General features: G+C 35.2%; 1 protein-coding gene across 1 annotated transcript in view; it reads left to right on the plus strand.

Moving 5' to 3' along the window:
- The window catches only part of LOC120202849 (disease resistance protein RUN1-like), a 62,605-nt gene that overhangs the window by 28,340 nt on the left and 12,391 nt on the right, over positions 1-21,874 (plus strand). Inside the window, exon 3 of the mRNA XM_039203208.1 lies at positions 844-995. Within this exon, the coding sequence (XP_039059139.1) occupies positions 844-995 (152 nt within the window). The remainder of the gene's footprint in view (positions 1-843; positions 996-21,874) is intronic.

Raw genomic sequence — 21,874 nt, forward strand, 5'->3', positions numbered from 1 at the left:
GAAAGATTTTGTAATGAAAGTATTGGATGGCTGTGAGTTTTTCCCGGATATTGGAATCGATGTTCTCATTAAGAAGTCTCTACTAACAGTTGACGAAAACAACAAATTGTGGATGCACAACTTACTACAAGAAATGGGAAGAAGAATTATTCGGGAAAAATCTATCGAGGAGCCTGGAAAACGTTGTAGTTTGTGGGAGGAAAATGATGTATATCATGTGCTAACGAAGAACACTGTGAGTCATTCCAGGGAAATTGCATATTATATTAATGTTAAATACATAAATGATACACACAATGTATTTTTTCACAAGTTTTATCACAGAAATTGCCTCATTTTATTTTGTGTTTCTTATATCTTACTTTTGAATGTTTTTAGGCTACGGAAGCGATTGAAGGCATGATCATTGACAATAAAAGGTAGCAAAACATACATAAACATGCATCCATGTGTAAATTTCATATTTGGTCAAAAGTGACCCTTAAAGTTTTATTATATCACTGTACTCAAATTACACCGTTCCTCGTTGAGTTATATTCTCTTTCTTATTTTACTCATTGTATTTTTAATTTTTCTAATTTATTTTGAAAATCCTTGAAGAATCATCTCTGTGTTTCTATTCGGATGTGTGGGATACGAGTGCTTGACGGAGCATAGATAAATTAAGTGTTGGAGCAGCCTTGCTTTTAGGTATGGAATGCTTTGGGATATTTTCAAATTTGAACTGAGTTTTCGTTGTTTTACCCTTGGTTATCAGGATATCCAACAAGATGCTCAATTTGAATGTTAATGCTATCTCGAAGATGAAAAAATTGAGATTGCTCAAAGTCAGTTGCCTCTCAAATTGTGATGAACTCAAATATCTTCCTAATGAGTTACGGCTCTTAGATTGGATGGGATATCCTTTAAGGTTCTTACCTCCAAGCTTCCAACCAGACAACCTGGTTGCACTTCTGCTACCATACAGTCGCATTGAACAACTATGGAGGGGAAACATAGTAAGAACTAATTCATATGATCATTGTTTTTTAACTTATTTTAGGAATATTAACTAAATCTTCTCTAATTTATTATTATTTTCAGCAGCCCCTGTATAAGTTGAAAGTGCTCAACCTCAAAGGGTCCGAAAACCTGATCAAGACACCAGACTTTACAACAGCCCCAAATCTGGAAATTTTGATATTGGAAGGTTGTTCAAGAATAGTAGATGTTCATCCATCAGTCGGAGTTCTTTCGAGGCTTAAACTTCTGAATTTAAGAAGCTGCACAAGTCTTAGGAATCTTCCAACCAAAATTGGAATAGAATCTCTTGAAACATTAATCTTAAAAGATTGTAGAAACCTTATTAGTCTCCCAAGGAGCATAGGTGGGTGTAAATGTCTAAAATCTCTCGATCTTTCGGGCTGTTATAAAGTTGAAAATTTGCCAGAGAATTTGCAGCAAGTAGAGTTGTTGGAAGAGCTCGACTTAAGTGAAACAGCCATAGCAAAACCACCATCCTTCATTTTTCAACTTAAAAATCTTAAAGTTTTGTCTTTGAATAGGCTCAAGGGACCATCTTCTAAGTTAGGACCAAATCTAACTTCTCTTTTCCAGGTATTCCAAAGGATAGAGTCTGTGCCTCTGATGTTACATTTATTGTCAGGTTTGAGATCATTAAGAGAGCTGAAACTAAGGAACTGCAATTTACATGATGGAGATATTCCTAGTGATATTTCTTGTTTATCCTCTCTGGAAAAACTTGACCTTGGCGGCAACAGTTTCATCAGCATACCTGTGATTGGTAGTGGACATTCCAGGCTTCAATATCTTGGATTGTCAAATTGCAGGGAGCTTAAATCGTTTCCTATACCTGATGCTTCTCGAGAATTATTTGCAGCTCCATCAAAGGTTTGCAATGCACCGGATTGGACACAGTTTTCTGTCCTTCACTGCTACAGATTGGTTGAGAATATCAATGTGAAGATACTAATTTTTTACCCATATCATTATTATTATTATTATTATTATTATTATCATCATTATTATTATCATTATTATTATTATTATTAAATATATTAAATACATATATAAATATTATTATAAAAAATAATAATAAATAATAAAAAATAATATTTACAGGCCCAATAACAATTGGGGCAGTGTTAATTTCTCCAGAAAATATTTATTATCCCTTTACAAGCAGACTGGAGTTCTTTTGCACCAATAACATGGCGGAATATGAAGCTTGTGTCATGGGGTTGAAAGCAGCTATAGAAAGAAAAATCAAATTTCTCAAGATATATGGAGATTCATTGTTGGTGGTATATCAATTACGAGGAGAATGGGAAACAAAAGATCCCAAATTGTTGGAATATCGAAATTTTACCCTCGAATTAGTGAAAGAATTTGAGAAAGTTACCTTCAATTATCTCCCTCGAGAAGAAAATCAAATGGCAGATGCTTTGGCTACATTAGCTGCTATGTTTCAGGCAACTAAGAAAGTTGATATGATGCCAATCAAAATGCAAGTTTATGAAATTCCTGCACATTGTTATAGTCTGGAAGAAGAGGTAGATGGTAAACCATGGTATCATGATATCCTGCAATATATCAAAAATCAAAGTTATCCACCAAATGCATCGGAAATTGATAAAAGAACTTTGAGAAGAATGGCTGCTGGATATTTTCTTGATGGAGAGATTATGTATAGAAGAAGCAGTGATCAAATGCTATTGAGATGTTTAAATACCAGCGAAGCTCGAAATGTCATGGAAGAAGTACACAGTGGAATATGTGGAACACATGCAAATGGTCTTTCCATGGCCAGAAAAATAATGAGATATGGATATTATTGGGCTACTATGTACACAGATTGCATTGATTATGCAAGGAAATGTCATAAATGCCAGATATATGCAGACAAGATTCATGTACCCCCATCTCCTCTACATGTAATGACAGCACCCTGGCCATTTTCTATGTGGGGAATAGATGTCATTGGGGCAATCACACCAAAAGCATCGAATGGACATTGTTTCATCCTTGTGGCAATTGATTATTTTACCAAATGGGTTGAAGCTGCTTCATATGCCAATATTAAGAGGTCCACAGTCTGTAAATTTATAAAGAAAGAGATAGTTTGCCGGTATGGTCTACCAGAAAGGATCATTACAGATAATGCTCTGAACCTGAACAACAAAATGATGACCGAACTTTGTGCACAGTTTAAGATCAAACATGCAAACTCAGTGGCATATCGTCCAAAGATGAATGGGGCAGTTGAAGCAGCAAACAAGAACATCAAGAGAATCATTACAAAGACCACTGAAACTTACAAAGATTGGCACGAGAAGTTACCTTTTGCTCTATACGCATACCGAACTACTGTTCGAACATCTACTGGGGCAACGCCTTTTTCTTTAGTCTATGGGATGGAAGCAGTCTTACCAATTGAAGTTGAGATTCCATCGCTTCGAATATTGAGAGAAATAAAATTGGATGAATCTGAATGGATCCAAGCTAGATTTGATCAATTGAACCTTATTGAGGAGAAAAGATTGAAAGCTATTTGCCATGGACAGATGTATCAAAAACGGATGATGAAGTCTCATGATAAGAAAGTACATCCAAGAGAATTCCAAGAGGGTGATCTAGTACTAAAAAAGATCTTGCCTATACATAAAGATTTCCGCGGGAAATGGATGCCTAATTGGGAAGGGCCATACGTTGTGAAAAAGGCCTTTTCCGGAGGAGCATTGATCTTGGCAGAAATGGATGGAAAAATTCTGAGAAATCCAATAAATTCGGATTCTGTCAAGAAATATTATGTTTGAAGAAAAAAAGAAAAAGAAAAGAAAAAATATATAGAAGAGAGAAAAAAGAAAAAAAAAAAGAAAAAGGGGGGTCAATGTGAAAACCCGCAAAGGGCATCTTGTAACCAAAGGAAGGATTTGAGTTGAAAACCTGAAAAGGCGGCTCAAATGCAGGTTGATATTAGGCATCCGGCAATTTAATTCTCTTAAGATTTTGACAGTTTGGAAGAAACTTCACATCTACAAGCATTTTGACAACGTTTGAGATCTTCCAGACAAAAGCTTACATCATTTCTCTAAGTTGTGTCAACTTGATTAATTTAGAAATACTTATGCTAATAATTTGTTGAGACATTTGAATTTTTATTATTCTTATGCTTGCCATAACTTTGAATACAATTATATCTATTTCAAGTTCAATTTATTTGAGATTCAATTTATTTTTGAAAATTCAATTTATTCTTTTCTATTGAATTAACATAATTTTAAAATAATTTAAAGATTTCTGAATATCACTTTATGTTAATACTTTTAAATACATGGAATACAAAGTAGGCAAATCATCACTAGCTTAAAGCCATGAACATCAAGATTGTTACAAGTGGTGCTACCGACAACAAGGTAGAATCCGCCAAATCTACTCATCAATTGCTCCAACCGATCACCATTCAGTTCTTACACATCTGTTTTCAAAGATATACTAAGACAGTAGAAGGCAACTTTTGTAGCATTGATTCCAGCAAAAAGAAACAAGACATTGATATCACTAGGAAACATGTCTCTATACAGATCCTTGTATATGGTTTTTAAGGAAACCTAGAAGCATTTCCACCTCATCAGGTTTAAGTAGAGTAACTTAATTCCTTCCAACCCATACTAGATTCCATTTTCAGCACTCATCAAGAACATACTTCTGGACACTCGAAGGTGGTTCATTGTCATAAGCTTCAAAAGCCTTACGGATCCTTTCTGTCAATTTGGCACTTCCTGTACATGTTTATAAACAGTTCAACTTTGTTCTTGGATCCCATGAAAGCCATCATTTCTTTGTCAATGGAAAAGCATCAGCACATGGAGGAAGCAGAATAAGAGAAAACCTATTCTTAATTGGCAGAATTATGAATATAGCCCTTTTCAGTATAGTAGCATGGAAATACTTCGAATCTACAAATTCTGGCTCTACATCAAATAAGTGTTGTTTTATCTTAGTCCAATCATTGAATCTGAAAAATGAATTTGCTCAATAGCATCTTCTGGAAGCGTTCTTTGAGTTATCTGATCTGGTTTAACGGAACCAATCATTAACTGAAAGATGAATGTGCTCAATAGCATCTTTTGGAAGCGTTCTTTGAGTTATCTGATCTGGTTTGGCAAAACCAATCATTGAATTTAGAAGATGAATTTGCCAATAGCATCTTCTGGAAGTATTCTTTGAGTTATCTGATCTGATTTGGCAGAACCAATCATTGAATTTGAAAGATGAATTTGCTCAATAACATCTTCTGGAAGCGTTCTTTGAGTTATCTGATCTGGTTTGGCAGAACCAATCATTGAATTTAGAAGATGAATTTGCCAATAGCATCTTCTGGAAGTGTTCTTTGAGTTATCTGATCTGGTTTGGCAGAACCAATCATTGAATTTAGAAGATGAATTTGCCAATAGCATCTTCTGGAAGTGTTCTTTGAGTTATCTGATCTGGTTTAGTAAAAATTACAGAACCAATCATTGGAATTAAAAGATAAACTGCATGATCGTCTTCATTAAGAAGTTTCTTTTCAAGCTTCTTTTGCTTATTCCTTTCCCAAAAATCATAACCCATGGCTATTTGAAGTTTCAGCATCTGAGAATCCCATTTTCGTCAAGTATAACAGTTTATTCTCCTCATCAGAATCAGAATTCAAGATTTCTCTGTATTAGAAGAACTATCGATATCTGTGAAATCATCTTGAAAGGTCATTTCATAATCAGATAAGTTGTTATCAGAATCAACATGTCACATGAAGGCAAGCTTTTCAACAGCCTATACCATTGAGTTTTATTCTCAAGAGGTTTTGTGACATTATATCTACCTCTACAATTGTCAAAGAGGATAGATTCTCTTATTTGAAGAAGAAAGATTTATTGGGTTTCTATAACTGAAGAAATATTCAGTTCACCAATCTGAAATCAAATAACTTAACATTCATGCATCATATGTTAGGTGTTTACAAAAATAGGTGCATTTTCATTCATTTTATTCTTGTTAAATTTTTAACAGGAATTTCAAAGATTTTAGCAAAGATTCGAATCCATCATTTGATGGATCAGCCTTTCCAGAGAAAGTTCATAATGAGAAGAACTCATCTGAAGAAGGAAGAAGAAGTTCATAATGAGAAGAATTTGTTCAACCTTTTACTTGAATCCATCATTTGATAGATCAGCCTTTCCAGAGAAAGTTCATAATGAGAAGAACTCATCTGAAGAAGGAAGAAGAAGTTCATAATGAGAAGAATTTGTTCAACCTTTTACTTGAATCCATCATTTGATGGATCAGCCTTTCCAGAGAAAGTTCATAATGAGAAGAACTCATCTGAAGAAGGAAGAAGAAGTTCATAATGAGAAGAATTTGTTCAACCTTTTACTTGAATCCATCATTTTATGGATCAGCCTTTCCAGAGAAAGTTCATAATGAGAAGAACTCATCTGAAGAAGGAAGAAGAAGTTCATAATGAGAAGAATTTGTTCAACCTTTTTGTTTGAATTCATCACTTGATGGATTATTGTTGCCAGAGGTAGAGTTCATAATGAGAAAAACTCGTCATCTGAAGAAGGAAGAAGAAATTCATAATGAGAAGAATTTGTTCAACCTTTTGCTTAAATTCATCATTTGATGGATCAACATTGCCAGGTAGAGTTCATAATGAGAAAAAATCGTCATCTGAAGAAGGAAGAAGAAGTTCATAATGAGAAGAACTTGTTCAATCTTTTGCTTGAATTCATCATTTGATGGATCATCATCCCCAGCAGGAAGTTCATAATGAGAAGAACTCATCAAGAGCTTATTCAATCTTTCGAATGACTCTATCACAGAAAGGAAGTCAGCATCATCCCCAGCAGGAAGTTCATAATGAGAAGAACTCATCTATAGAGAGAGAGGAATTTATTCAATATCTCCATTATGATCAAGTGAAGCCAAATGGATAAAAAAATTTATTATCTTTTCATCTTTGCCCTATTCTTGTTAACACAAGAATGAGCAAAGAGGGGCAGCTGAAGATACTAATTTTTTACCCATATTATTATTATTATTATTATTATTATTATTATTATTATTATTATTATTATTATTATCATCATTATTATTATTATCATTATTATTATTATTATTAAATATATTAAATACATATATAAATATTATTAAAAAATAATAATAAATAATAAAAAATAATATTTACAGGCCCAATTACAACTGGACCGGCCCAGTTACAAACCAACCAGAACCGGTCCAGAACCAACCAGAAACCCTAAATATTTAGGTTTCCAGTTAGGGTTTCCTAACCCTAATTTGACCAGCCGCCTCAGCTCACAGCCGTTGGATCTGGCAAGATCCAACGGTCCAGATGGTGCCAGAGGGAAACCCTAGGGTTTAATACCCTAGGGCCACGCGGCTGCCGACACTTTCTCGCCGCCTCCGCCGCTGCCACGTTCCAACCGAAGACTCCAGAAGAGAAAATAGCAGCCGTCCACGCCATGGCTACTCGGTGAGTCACCACTGGTAGTCCGGTGACTCACCGAGACTCCCTCTTCGGACCGGTCCGACGGCTACAACGGTGGTGGCTATAAAAGCCACCACCCATCTGCGAAAAAAAAAGGACAGAAACCAGAGAGACAAAAACCGAGACAGAACTAGAGAGAAAGAAAAAAAAACAGAGAAAGAAAAAAAAACAACAACAACAACTACCAACGATCCCAGTCCACAACAACAGAGCAAAAATAGAAGGAAAAAGAGAGGAGAGAAGCTTACCAAGAAAGCCTTGACCACCACCGGAAGCATTAAACATCGCCGGAGAACCGAAAATACCGAAGGTATTTTCATAGATTTACTCCGATTTGGAGTCTTTTTGGGAAAACAAAAGTTGGATTCGGTCTTAGGGTGTCTAGATCTATGTTTTAGGTGAATTTGGGGAATTTCCGACCACCGGAGGCAGTGGTCGGCGGCAGAACTCGCGGCGGCAGACGGCTGCCGGATTCCCTCCGGTGAGGGAATCTAGAGAGAGGCCAGAGAGAATTCTGGCTCTCTCTCTCTCTCTCGGTTTAAGAAAGAAGAAAAAAAAGAAAAATGAAATGGCTGGCCCTTCGGGCCAGCCGGTTTGGACTCTTATAGTCCTTCCCGAACGACGTCGTTTCGGGAAGGACTATGCGCGTAATTATGAAATAGTTAAACCCCGTCCGCAGTCCTTCGTATTTGTAAATTTTACATTTTGGTCACTAAACTGAATTTATAATAATTTTAATTCAGTCTTTGAATTTTAATTTTATTTATTTTAGTCCTTTTTATTAAAATAATATATTTAGGATAAATGACAGATTTAATCCCTTAATTTTAATAAATAAATTTTTTATCCCTAGTTCATATTTTTAATTAATTTTATTATAAAATTTGAATTTTAGATAATTTTATTTTGGTCACTAAATTATTAAATTAGAAAATAAAATATTTAATCCCTATAATTTCAATTAATTAGGAATTAGATTTAGTTTTATTTTTATTAGAATTTAGTTATTTATTTTATATGTTTTTATTTTACTGCTTAAAATATATTGTTTTAGTGATATTTTTATTTTATTATATTGTTAAATATTTTTATATATTCATAAATATACATATAATCAATAGTAATTTTTTAAATATTTATTTTTAATATCGAAGAAAAGGACAGTCTTAATACAACTGGATGTCCTATTCTGATATTTTAAAATTAAAAAGTAAACAATATTATTTAAATTAATATTTATCAATATCAAAGAAAAGAGCTGTCTTAAGGCACCTAGAAGTTCTTTTCGGATATTTTTAAATAAATAAATATTTTTTATATAATTTTGAAATAATAGGATTATAAATTAAATATATTTTTGAATTTTTAAATTTTAATAATAGAGACAATTTATAATTAAAAAGTACCAATTTTGGGCGTTGTAGGGGTGCTAATCCTTCCCTAAACGTAACCGACCACGAATCCCTTTTTATTATTAAAAAGAACGAATTTTTGGTTATAAAACGCAGATCAGTTCATCTTTTAAATATGGTTTTCTTAAAAACTCTTTTAAAAGATAATTTTTAGGTATTCGACCTACCTGATCCAAAAGGCCGATGGCGACTCACAAATTATTTTCAAAATTATTTATTAACATTAATTTACCCGCCAAATTTTAATTTTTCGTGCCCGGACGAAAACCGGTTACGACAGCTTGGCGACTCTGCTGGGGACAGGTCAAACTTTTAAAAATCAATTATAAATTGTCTCTATTAATTAAAAATTAAAAATTTATATATTTAATTTTTAATTCTTTCTTTTCAAATTTTTTATTTATTTATTATTTTTATAATATTTATATGTTTTATTTGCAAGTATTTTATTTCATTTATTTTTCTGTCAAAGGTTTGAACATTTCTCCTCACACACAACACTTGCATTGCATTACATAAAGCTCTATAATTGAGTTGTCCCTTTTTAAGTGGGAGTGAAAGCGACGTCTTCGTGAGAATTTATTCTCCGTGTCAGACCTAGCAAGTAACTTTCGGGGTTCATATGCTCTATGTCTTCGTGAGAATTTATTCTCCGTGTCAGGCATAGAGAAATGTATCCCCTCAAATTGAACTCGATCCACTTTAGTCTGTGATGGACTAGGATTGAGGGTTAGCAGCCTAAGGGGGCACTAACATGGACAATTCGAGTACCTTTACTCCTAGATCTGAAACCCTGCATATAAAACACCTTAGAAACTCTTCCGATCAGAAGTCATGCCGAAATTTTGTCCAAAATAGGTGTACACACAGGAGAAATGAATTCTGATTTTCCTGTTAATTTATTTATTGATTAAATTACATGTTTATTTAAATTATTTAAATTCAGAAAAACATGTTTAAATAAAGAATATTTATGTAAATGTTATTTATTAAATTTTCTTTATTATGTAAACTAATTTATTTTCTTTTTGTGTGTTCATTATTTTTCTGTTTGCATTGCATCATACAGGATAAAAGACATTGATCCTTGTGTTAATTGTCTCATTGGAAAGCCTTCATATATGGATAAAAAGTGTTCAAGTCAAGTAATTCTAAACTCAGAAGTAAGACAGTGGGCTGAGGATTTACAAAGACAAGAAGGAGACAGTCTGCAGGATGATTATGTATCTGACTTGGCCAGTTATGCTTCAGTTTCACTAAAAAGAAATGATATGCAAGATTTGCGAAGCATTTGGGAAAGTTGGGATTCAAACAAAAAATTGCAGTTTTATCAGACTTACGGAGACATCCCATATTTGCTCTATGTTGAAGTTGATGATGAATTACTCAGAGCCCTAGTTCAATTCTGGAATCCAGGGTACAATTGCTTCACTTTCAATAAGGAGGACTTGGTCCCTACTATTGAAGAATATACAACTTTGTTACATCTTGAAGGTGCTTTGGTGAATCGAATATATTCAAAGTCAATTAAAACTCAACCCTTTCGAGTTAAATTAGCAAAGATTGCCGGGGTACGAGAAGAATGGGTAGCATCCCGTACAAAACAAAAAGGCGAAAGCGAAGGCATAGCTTGGACCAACATCAGAGAACTTATTCAAAGCCATCCAGATATTAAAGTACGATTCGATCTATTTGCTCTGGGTATATATGGTATGGTCATCTTCCCAAAAGTATTGGGATATGTTGAAGCTGCAGTGGTAGACTTGTTTGAACAGCTACCGAAGAAGATTAATCCTGTTTCTGCCATCCTAGCAGAGACCTTCAGATCGTTAAATGCTTGCAGAAGGTTAGGAGGTGGACGATTCTCAGGGTGTACTCAGTTGTTATATGTTTGGATCCGTAGTCATTTCTGGAGAACAGAAAAGGTTTCATACCGACGCTTTAATACGGATTATTCACCATTAAAGGAATTTTTGGAGCAGGAATGGCCGAAAGAAATTAAGAAAGATATGTGGATTAATGCCTTTCGAAATCTGCAAAGCAATGACGTTGTTTGGCGAGCCCCGTGGCAAATACAAAGGGAGTTCTTTTACAAATGTGGTGATTACAATTGGATAATGCTGCTCGGATTATGGGGAGGAATTGGATATGCTCCACTTCTGGTTATAAGACAATATGAAGGTCGTCAATTTGTACCTGTCACTGTTGGATTACAGTCATCTGAGTTCGCATTCCACAGCAAAAATTATAAAAGAAACATCATGGAAGCCGTTACAGCTTGGAAAACAACTTTTTGTATTCGAGCTAAAGCAGCAAAGGAAATGCTAACTCCTGATTATGAAGAATGGAGATCTATCAGAAAAAACGAAAATATTCCTCTACCAGATCAAAATGAGGATATTTCTATGGAAGATCGCATTAAGGTGGTTCCATCAGAGATTGAAATCTTGAGAGCTGAGTTTGAAGCAGAAAGAGATGGCTGGTCGAAAGAATTAGAGCAAATGAGACAAGATAAAGCTATGTTGGGGGTTGACATTGACTTTCATTCATCACAATGTGCAATATTGAGAAAAGATAAAGAAAAAGGTGAGGATGAGTACAGAGCCTTACAGAAAAATTACCAGGAGTTATACAAATCCCGAAAAGCATCAGGACCCAGCCAATCGACGGTACAGATGACCAGAGAATTGAACATTGAGAAAAGACGAGTTGAAGATCTGAAAGGAAAGAATAGCCGTCTACTCAAAAGCCTGGAAAAAGGAAAGCAAAAAATGGAAGATTTCGAGGTTGACAGAAGAGAGCGAATTATAAAATACAAGGCTGAACACCGCGAGATCATGAATGAAATGCAAAGAGAAAGGGATCGAGCCAAAGATTTAGAAGAGATGAAGAATGACATCTTTGTTAAATTTGAAGGCGAGAAAAATAGCATGTTCAAGGGATTTGAATCTGAAATGAACCAGTTGATTGCTGAACTTGAAGTCAGAGGCCAAAAGATGGAAGAATCCAATATTGAAAAGGAAAAATGGGAGCTGGAAAGGAAAAATTTCAACACCAGACTTGAGGTAGAGCAGGAGGTGGCTAGCAATTGGATGCAAAGATGCAGAAACAAAGATGTTCAAATCCAGAAGCTTAATCAAAGAACGCAAGAAACACGAACAAAACTTGAAGAGGATCTGGATCAGTCTAGAAACAAAAACTCAGAGTTTAATGCTTACATTTTGCAACTTGAGGAATCATTGTTTCAAGAAAAGGTTCGTCTAGGACCTAATGATCTCAAAGAAAGTAATGAGGAAAATGCTTCACTGCGAAGACGCATTAGAGATCTTGAAAAAATTCTGCACAATTGCCAAGTCAGAATCACTGAGTTAGAGCAAACTCTTGAAGGAACGAATGAGCAATGGCAAAAGTCAACCGAGTTCTATGTCGAAAGAAGTGAAGAAAGAAGTAATATGGTGTTCGAGGCCATGGTTCAAATGAGCGAAGTTGCCAGATATGTTGGGGAACTAGCTGTTGAAGCCAAAATAATTGAGCATCAAGTTGATCCAGTTTCTAAGTATGGAAAGAAGGTTTCATGGTTAATGAAAGAAGTTATAGAGCTTAATAGGAAAGCTATGCCTTATCTGTAGTTATGAACTATTATAAAGAAACTTTTGTATGCCGATGAAAGTTGTTCTATGACAGTTAACTTTTTGGGATCAATGTTTTTTACATACATGCATTTTGCATACATTCATCATTCATTTTATAATTTTCGCTATGAATTATTTTATTTATTAAGATAAAATTCATTAATTAAAATTTAAAAAAATAATATTAAAAGATTTTTCAATCGCAGTTACTCTGGCCAAAAGAGAAATACTACATCACTACGGTACTAGACAAGCTACTAGGAGAATTATGGATGATAAAATACAGCGTATTGAGGAACAACATCATAAAGAACAAGAAGAAATGAGAATGAAGCTGGAAAAAATTGAAGCCAGTATTGCAAATTCACAAGACAGTATGATGAAGAAGATAGAGGACATGTTTAAAAGGCAGGCTATCAGTGGAAAAATGCATGAAAATCCTATATCTTTTGATCAAGAACCTATGTATCCTCTAGACTTTCCACCAGAACCAATACAAATCAATGCTCGTACATCTGCATTACAAGAAGCCAAACCATTTGAAGATCAACAAGTGAATCCTGCATCTTCAAGCAAAAATCCGCTTATATCAGATGTGAAAATAGGGGATCTTAATACTGATCACTTGATCCCGGATTTGAATGAGCTGAATGAGAAACAAAAAGTAAATGAAGAGCTGACCAGACAGATCAAGAGCTTAGAAGAACGAATGAAATCTGTGGAAATAACTGAATCATTCTATGGGTTTGAAGTTAGTGAGTTAAGTTTGGTTCCAGACCTAATCCTCCCCATCAAGTTCAAAGCTCCCGAATTTGATAAATATGACGGTACTACATGCCCTTCATCCCACATTACAATGTTTTGTCGCAGAATGGCAGGATATGTGAAGGATGAAAAATTGTTAATTCACTGCTTCCAGGATAGTTTGACAGGACTGGCTTTAAAATGGTATACTCAATTGACCAAAGCCAACATTAGATCCTGGAAAGATTTGGCTAAAGCATTTTTAGAGCAGTACCGCCATGTGACAGACATGGTCCCTGATAGATGGACTCTCCAAAACTTGGAGAAAAAGAATAATGAAACATTCAGACAGTATGCCCAAAGATGGCGTGACACTGCAGCCCAAGTTCAACCACCTTTGTCAGAAAAAGAGGCCACAGTAATGTTTGTCCATACATTGAAGGCTCCTTATTTAAACCATCTAATGGGGAATGCAACCAGAAATTTTGCAGATTTGGTCATTTCTGGAGAATTAATTGAAAATGTCTTGAAAAGTGGCAAGATTAAATCAAATGATGGGTCTAGTTCCAAAAGACCTACGTATCGGAAAAAGGAGAATGAAATCAACAATGCAAATTCTTACAGCAAGGATTCATCGAAAAGTGTTACAATAACCCAGCCAAGGGTTAAGAAAGAGGAAACAAACACGAATCGAGCAGAATCCAGAGGATCTCGAAAAGAAAACGAAAGGTTGTCTTTTACACCTTTACCAGTACCATATGCAGAGATCTATGATTCGTTGTTAAAAGCAGATGTTATACGGCCCTACCCTTTGGTTCCCATGCAACCACCATTCCCTCCTTGGTATGATACAAAGGCACACTGTGTTTACCATGAAGGAATTACAGGACATTCTATTGAAAACTGTCTAGCATTCAAAAGGGTGGTTCAAAATTTGATCAACACTGGGAAGTTGGAATTCAATACACCATCCGCATCAAGTCATCCATTGCCAAATCATGGAGATAAAAACGTGAATGCAATTCAGGAAGAGAACAGAAAGAAAGCAAAGACTGATATTTCTGAAATTAAATCTCCGTTTGTTTGGATATTCCAACAATTTTCTTTAACTGGTATAATTCCACAACAATTCAAGCCAAAGCAGAATGAAGGCAAGAATTATTGTGAGTATCATCAGGAGAAAGGGCATAAAATTCAACTATGTCCTGAGTTTAGGGATTTGGTGCAAAAATTGATGAACAATAGAGAAATAGAATTCTTTGAAGAAGAATCAGGGAAAAAAGAAAATGAGGTTTGCTCATCAGAGGATTCTAAACCCAGTCAAAGAACAAATGATCCTGTGATCATTAATGTGAAATCGTCTACGATGATTCCTGCACCAATAAAGCCAAAAGTAGTTATCACTACTCCTCTGCCATTTCCATATAAAGATACCCGCAGGGTACCTTGGAATTATACTACCAATGTTTCAATGGTAGGAGGATCTGATTCTCTAGATAAAACAGAAGAGAAAATACAGAGTTTGAGTACTACATCGACGTCTGAAGCAGTGAGCGAGGTCGGTTTCTTTACAAGAAGTGGGAGATGTTACTCTCCCGAAACATCCAATGCTTCAGAACAAGTGAAAGCAAAAGGAAAAGCTGTGGCAATACCTCAGAAGGTATTTGAGGATGAATCCCTTCCAGCATTCAATGAGCCTGTGACAGAAAAACAAGCTCAAGAATTTTTGAAATTCCTGAAACATAGTGAGTATAGTGTGGTTGAACAACTACACAAGCAACAAGCGAGAATTTCTATTCTTGATCTCTTGATGAATTCAGAAGCACATAGAAATGCTTTGATGAAAATCCTCAATCAAACATTTATCCCCCAAGATATATCCCTCAATAAACTTGACAGAATTGTGGGACATATAGCCGCTGACAATTACATAACATTCACAGACGATGAAATACCGGAAGGCGGAATGGGGTCAGTAAAAGCTTTGAACATCACGACACATTGTCATGGTCATGTGTTGCCAGGAGTATTGATTGACAATGGATCTGCTCTCAACTTGATGCCTCTAGTTACACTTCAAAGAATGCCTCTGGATCAATCACACATGAAGAGTTATCAGAATGTGGTACGAGCATTTGATGGTACTAAAAAAGAAGTGCTTGGGAAAATGGAAATACCGTTGTTAATCGGCCCAGTCGTGTACAATATTGACTTTGTGGTGATGGACATCCACCCCACATATAATTGTCTATTAGGGAGGCCATGGATTCATTCAGCAGGAGCCGTTCCTTCTTCATTACATCAGAAATTGAAATTTGTTGTTGATGGACAACTAATATGCGTCAGTGCTGAAGAAGAAATCATTGCGTCTGTGACAAGCGATGTTCCATATATCGACACCAATGATGATGCTCTTGAATGCTCTTTTCGAGCTCTTGAATTTGTAAATGCAACTTTTATTGCAGAAGGAAGCAAAGTTCCATATCCCAGATTGTCTGATTGCACCAAGATGACGGTACAACAAACTTTAGGCATCGGAGCTAAAGCTGGGAGAGGTCTAGGAAAGAATCTTCAAGGGATTTCAGTTCCTATAAGTATAAAGATGAAAAAAGACCGTTTTGGGCTAGGGTTTAAGCCCAATCTTCAGCAAAAGAACAAAGAGATGGAAAGAAGATGTGAAGACAGAAAGGCAAAATTGAAAGGAGGAGAAATCCTTTGGAAACACATGTCTTTCCCACAGTTGAAGACCACATTCAGATCAGGGGGAACAATTAATGTGGAACAGCAGCTTGTTGAAGCCTTTAAAGAAGAAAAGTTGACGAAAGATCAAGACATAGTTAAAGAAGCTATGAATGGATTATTTATCAACATGATCACGAATGACAACAAGACTGGCAAATACTTGGATAGGATTCGACCATGTCTTCCTGGAGAAACACTCACCAATTGGACCACTGAAGATCTTCCTATAGTTTTTAATATTAATGCAGAGTAATATTCAGAACTAATCTTTATGTTTAGCTCAAAAATATGAAAACTTCTTGTTATCTTGTAAAAGAAATTATGTTAAATATAAGAAATTTTCTTTAAAATTTTCAGATGGCAATCATTATTTACATTTTATTACTTTTTTACATTTCATAAATTTACTATATTCTTTCGGAAATGTTCCGACTTAAATTTGCAGGTGTCACCGTGTTAATAGCATGTGTATTCCTAAATTTAATCCAGTGATAAATTTAGAGCATCCTATATGTCTGGAAGAAATCAATGGTTGTGATGATGAACTGGAGTATGATGTTCCTACTGAACTATTAAGATTGGTAGAAAAAGAAGATAAACAAATTCTACCCCACAAGGAAGAGGTTGAGACTGTGAATTTGGGAACAGATGAAGAAATAAAAGAGGTGAAAATTGGTACCACTCTGACAATCCAGATAAAACAAGAATTGATAAATCTCCTTCAAGAGTTCAAAGATATCTTTGCCTGGTCTTATCAAGATATGCCTGGTTTGAGCACAGATATAGTAATACACAAGCTTCCAATCAATCCAGAATATAAACCAGTCCAACAAAAGCTCAGAAGAATGAGGCCAGAAATGTTGTTGCAAATCAAGGAAGAAGTGATGAAACAGATCAATGCAGGTTTCCTACAGGCATCTAAATACCCAGAATGGGTAGCCAACATTGTTCCCGTACCAAAGAAAAATGGGAAAGTTCGAATGTGTGTGGATTACAGAGATCTCAACAAAGCTAGTCCAAAAGATAGCTTTCCATTACCCCACATAGACACATTGGTGGACAATACTGCAGGACACGCATGGTTTTCATTTATGGATGGCTTTTCAGGATATAATCAGATAAAAATGAATCCTGAAGACATGGAAAAAACAACATTTATAACCATGTGGGGCACATTCTGTTATAAAGTGATGCCATTTGGATTGAAAAATGCAGGGGCAACATATCAAAGAGCCATGGTAACTTTGTTTCATGACATGATGCACAAAGAGATTGAAGTATATGTAGATGACATGATTGCCAAATCCAGAACGGAAGAAGAACATATTCAAAATCTGAGAAAGCTTTTTCGGAGATTGAGGAGATATCAATTAAAGTTTAACCCCGCTAAATGCACTTTTGGGGTAACTTCCGAAAAACTCTTGGGATTTGTGGTCAGCAAAAAAGGAATCGAGATTGATCCAGATAAAGTAAAAGCAATTCAAGATCTTCCATCACCCAATACAAAAAAAGAAGTTCGAGGCTTTTTGGGAAGATTAAATTATATATCTCGGTTCATTTCTCAGTTAACTGACAAATGTGATCCAGTGTTCAAATTACTTCGAAAGAATAATCCTGAAGTCTGGAATGAAGAATGTCAAGAAACTTTGGATATTATTAAGAAATATTTATCCAATGCCCCCATTTTAGTATCACCAATACCTGATAGACCATTAATTCTCTACTTGACGGTCTTCGAAAATTCGATGGGATGTGTACTAGGACAGCATGATGAATCAGGAAGGAAAGAAAAAGCTATTTATTATCTGAGCAAGAAATTTACTGATTGTGAAGTTCGATATCCACCAATACAAAAATTATGTTGTGCTTTGGTGTGGACTACTCGAAGACTCAGACAATATATGCTATACCATACCACTTGGTTGATATCAAAACTTGATCCTTTGAAATTCTTAATGGAATCACCAGCATTGACAGGCAAAATGGCTAGATGGCAGATGTTATTATCTGAGTTTGATATTATATATGTCAACCAAAAAGCGATAAAAGGAAGTGTCATAGCTGATTTTTTGGCCAGTCGTGTATCAAATGATTATCAGCCTTTGAACTTCAATTTTCCTGATGAAGATCTGTTATGCATATCCATGAATGAAGAAGTCAGAACAAATGATGAATTTGCAACTTGGAAGCTTTATTTTGATGGAGCATCTAATGCTTTGGGACGAGGAATTGGGGCAGTGTTAATTTCTCCAGAAAATATTTATTATCCCTTTACAAGCAGAATGGAGTTCTTTTGCACCAATAACATGGCGGAATATGAAGCTTGTGTCATGGGGTTGAAAGCAGCTATAGAAAGAAAAATCAAATTTCTCAAGATATATGGAGATTCATCGTTGGTGGTATATCAATTACGAGGAGAATGGGAAACAAAAGATCCCAAATTGTTGGAATATCGAAATTTTACCCTCGAATTAGTGAAAGAATTTGAGAAAGTTACCTTCAATTATCTCCCTCGAGAAGAAAATCAAATGGCAGATGCTTTGGCTACATTAGCTGCTATGTTTCAGGCAACTAAGAAAGTTGATATGATGCCAATCAAAATGCAAGTTTATGAAATTCCTGCACATTGTTATAGTCTGGAAGAAGAGGTAGATGGTAAACCATGGTATCATGATATCCTGCAATATATCAAAAATCAAAGTTATCCACCAAATGCATCGGAAATTGATAAAAGAACTTTGAGAAGAATGGCTGCTGGATATTTTCTTGATGGAGAGATTATGTATAGAAGAAGCAGTGATCAAATGCTATTGAGATGTTTAAATACCAGCGAAGCTCGAAATGTCATGGAAGAAGTACACAGTGGAATATGTGGAACACATGCAAATGGTCTTTCCATGGCCAGAAAAATAATGAGATATGGATATTATTGGGCTACTATGTACACAGATTGCATTGATTATGCAAGGAAATGTCATAAATGCCAGATATATGCAGACAAGATTCATGTACCCCCATCTCCTCTACATGTAATGACAGCACCCTGGCCATTTTCTATGTGGGGAATAGATGTCATTGGGGCAATCACACCAAAAGCATCGAATGGACATTGTTTCATCCTTGTGGCAATTGATTATTTTACCAAATGGGTTGAAGCTGCTTCATATGCCAATATTAAGAGGTCCACAGTCTGTAAATTTATAAAGAAAGAGATAGTTTGCCGGTATGGTCTACCAGAAAGGATCATTACAGATAATGCTCTGAACCTGAACAACAAAATGATGACCGAACTTTGTGCACAGTTTAAGATCAAACATGCAAACTCAGTGGCATATCGTCCAAAGATGAATGGGGCAGTTGAAGCAGCAAACAAGAACATCAAGAGAATCATTACAAAGACCACTGAAACTTACAAAGATTGGCACGAGAAGTTACCTTTTGCTCTATACGCATACCGAACTACTGTTCGAACATCTACTGGGGCAACGCCTTTTTCTTTAGTCTATGGGATGGAAGCAGTCTTACCAATTGAAGTTGAGATTCCATCGCTTCGAATATTGAGAGAAATAAAATTGGATGAATCTGAATGGATCCAAGCTAGATTTGATCAATTGAACCTTATTGAGGAGAAAAGATTGAAAGCTATTTGCCATGGACAGATGTATCAAAAACGGATGATGAAGTCTCATGATAAGAAAGTACATCCAAGAGAATTCCAAGAGGGTGATCTAGTACTAAAAAAGATCTTGCCTATACATAAAGATTTCCGCGGGAAATGGATGCCTAATTGGGAAGGGCCATACGTTGTGAAAAAGGCCTTTTCCGGAGGAGCATTGATCTTGGCAGAAATGGATGGAAAAATTCTGAGAAATCCAATAAATTCGGATTCTGTCAAGAAATATTATGTTTGAAGAAAAAAGAAGAAAAAAGAAAAGAAAAAAATATATAGAAGAGAGAAAAAAGAAAAAAAGAAAAGAAAAAGGGGGGGTCAATGTGAAAACCCGCAAAGGGCATCTTGTAACCAAAGGAAGGATTTGAGTTGAAAACCTGAAAAGGCGGCTCAAATGCAGGTTGATATTAGGCATCCGGCAATTTAATTCTCTTAAGATTTTGACAGTTTGGAAGAAACTTCACATCTACAAGCATTTCGACAACGTTTGAGATCTTCCAGAAAAAAGCTTACATCATTTCTCTAAGTTGTGTCAACTTGATTAATTTAGAAATACTTATGCTAATAATTTGTTGAGACATTTGAATTTTTATTATTCTTATGCTTGCCATAACTTTGAATACAATTATATCTATTTCAAGTTCAATTTATTTGAGATTCAATTTATTTTTGAAAATTCAATTTATTCTTTTCTATTGAATTAACATAATTTTAAAATAATTTAAAGATTTCTGAATATCACTTTATGTTAATACTTTTAAATACATGGAATACAAAGTAGGCAAATCATCACTAGCTTAAAGCCATGAACATCAAGATTGTTACAAGTGGTGCTACCGACAACAAGGTAGAATCCGCCAAATCTACTCATCAATTGCTCCAACCGATCACCATTCAGTTCTTACACATCTGTTTTCAAAGATATACTAAGACAGTAGAAGGCAACTTTTGTAGCATTGATTCCAGCAAAAAGAAACAAGACATTGATATCACTAGGAAACATGTCTCTATACAGATCCTTGTATATGGTTTTTTAAGGAAACCTAGAAGCATTTCCACCTCATCAGGTTTAAGTAGAGTAACTTAATTCCTTCCAACCCATACTAGATTCCATTTTCAGTACTCATCAAGAACATACTTCTGGACACTCGAAGGTGGTTCATTGTCATAAGCTTCAAAAGCCTTACGGATCCTTTCTGTCAATTTGGCACTTCCTGTACATGTTTATAAACAGTTCAACTTTGTTCTTGGATCCCATGAAAGCCATCATTTCTTTGTCAATGGAAAAGCATCAGCACATGGAGGAAGCAGAATAAGAGAAAACCTATTCTTAATTGGCAGAATTATGAATATAGCCCTTTTCAGTATAGTAGCATGGAAATACTTCGAATCTACAAATTCTGGCTCTACATCAAATAAGTGTTGTTTTATCTTAGTCCAATCATTGAATCTGAAAAATGAATTTGCTCAATAGCATCTTCTGGAAGCGTTCTTTGAGTTATCTGATCTGGTTTAACGGAACCAATCATTAACTGAAAGATGAATGTGCTCAATAGCATCTTTTGGAAGCGTTCTTTGAGTTATCTGATCTGGTTTGGCAAAACCAATCATTGAATTTAGAAGATGAATTTGCCAATAGCATCTTCTGGAAGTATTCTTTGAGTTATCTGATCTGATTTGGCAGAACCAATCATTGAATTTGAAAGATGAATTTGCTCAATAACATCTTCTGGAAGCGTTCTTTGAGTTATCTGATCTGGTTTGGCAGAACCAATCATTGAATTTAGAAGATGAATTTGCCAATAGCATCTTCTGGAAGTGTTCTTTGAGTTATCTGATCTGGTTTGGCAGAACCAATCATTGAATTTAGAAGATGAATTTGCCAATAGCATCTTCTGGAAGTGTTCTTTGAGTTATCTGATCTGGTTTAGTAAAAATTACAGAACCAATCATTGGAATTAAAAGATAAACTGCATGATCGTCTTCATTAAGAAGTTTCTTTTCAAGCTTCTTTTGCTTATTCCTTTCCCAAAAATCATAACCCATGGCTATTTGAAGTTTCAGCATCTGAGAATCCCATTTTTGTCAAGTATAACAGTTTATTCTCCTCATCAGAATCAGAATT

This window comes from Hibiscus syriacus, unplaced genomic scaffold (assembly GCF_006381635.1).
Source record: "Hibiscus syriacus cultivar Baekdansim isolate YM2019G1 unplaced genomic scaffold, ASM638163v2 tig00009009_pilon, whole genome shotgun sequence".
In the NCBI taxonomy this organism is placed as follows: Eukaryota; Viridiplantae; Streptophyta; class Magnoliopsida; order Malvales; family Malvaceae; genus Hibiscus; species Hibiscus syriacus.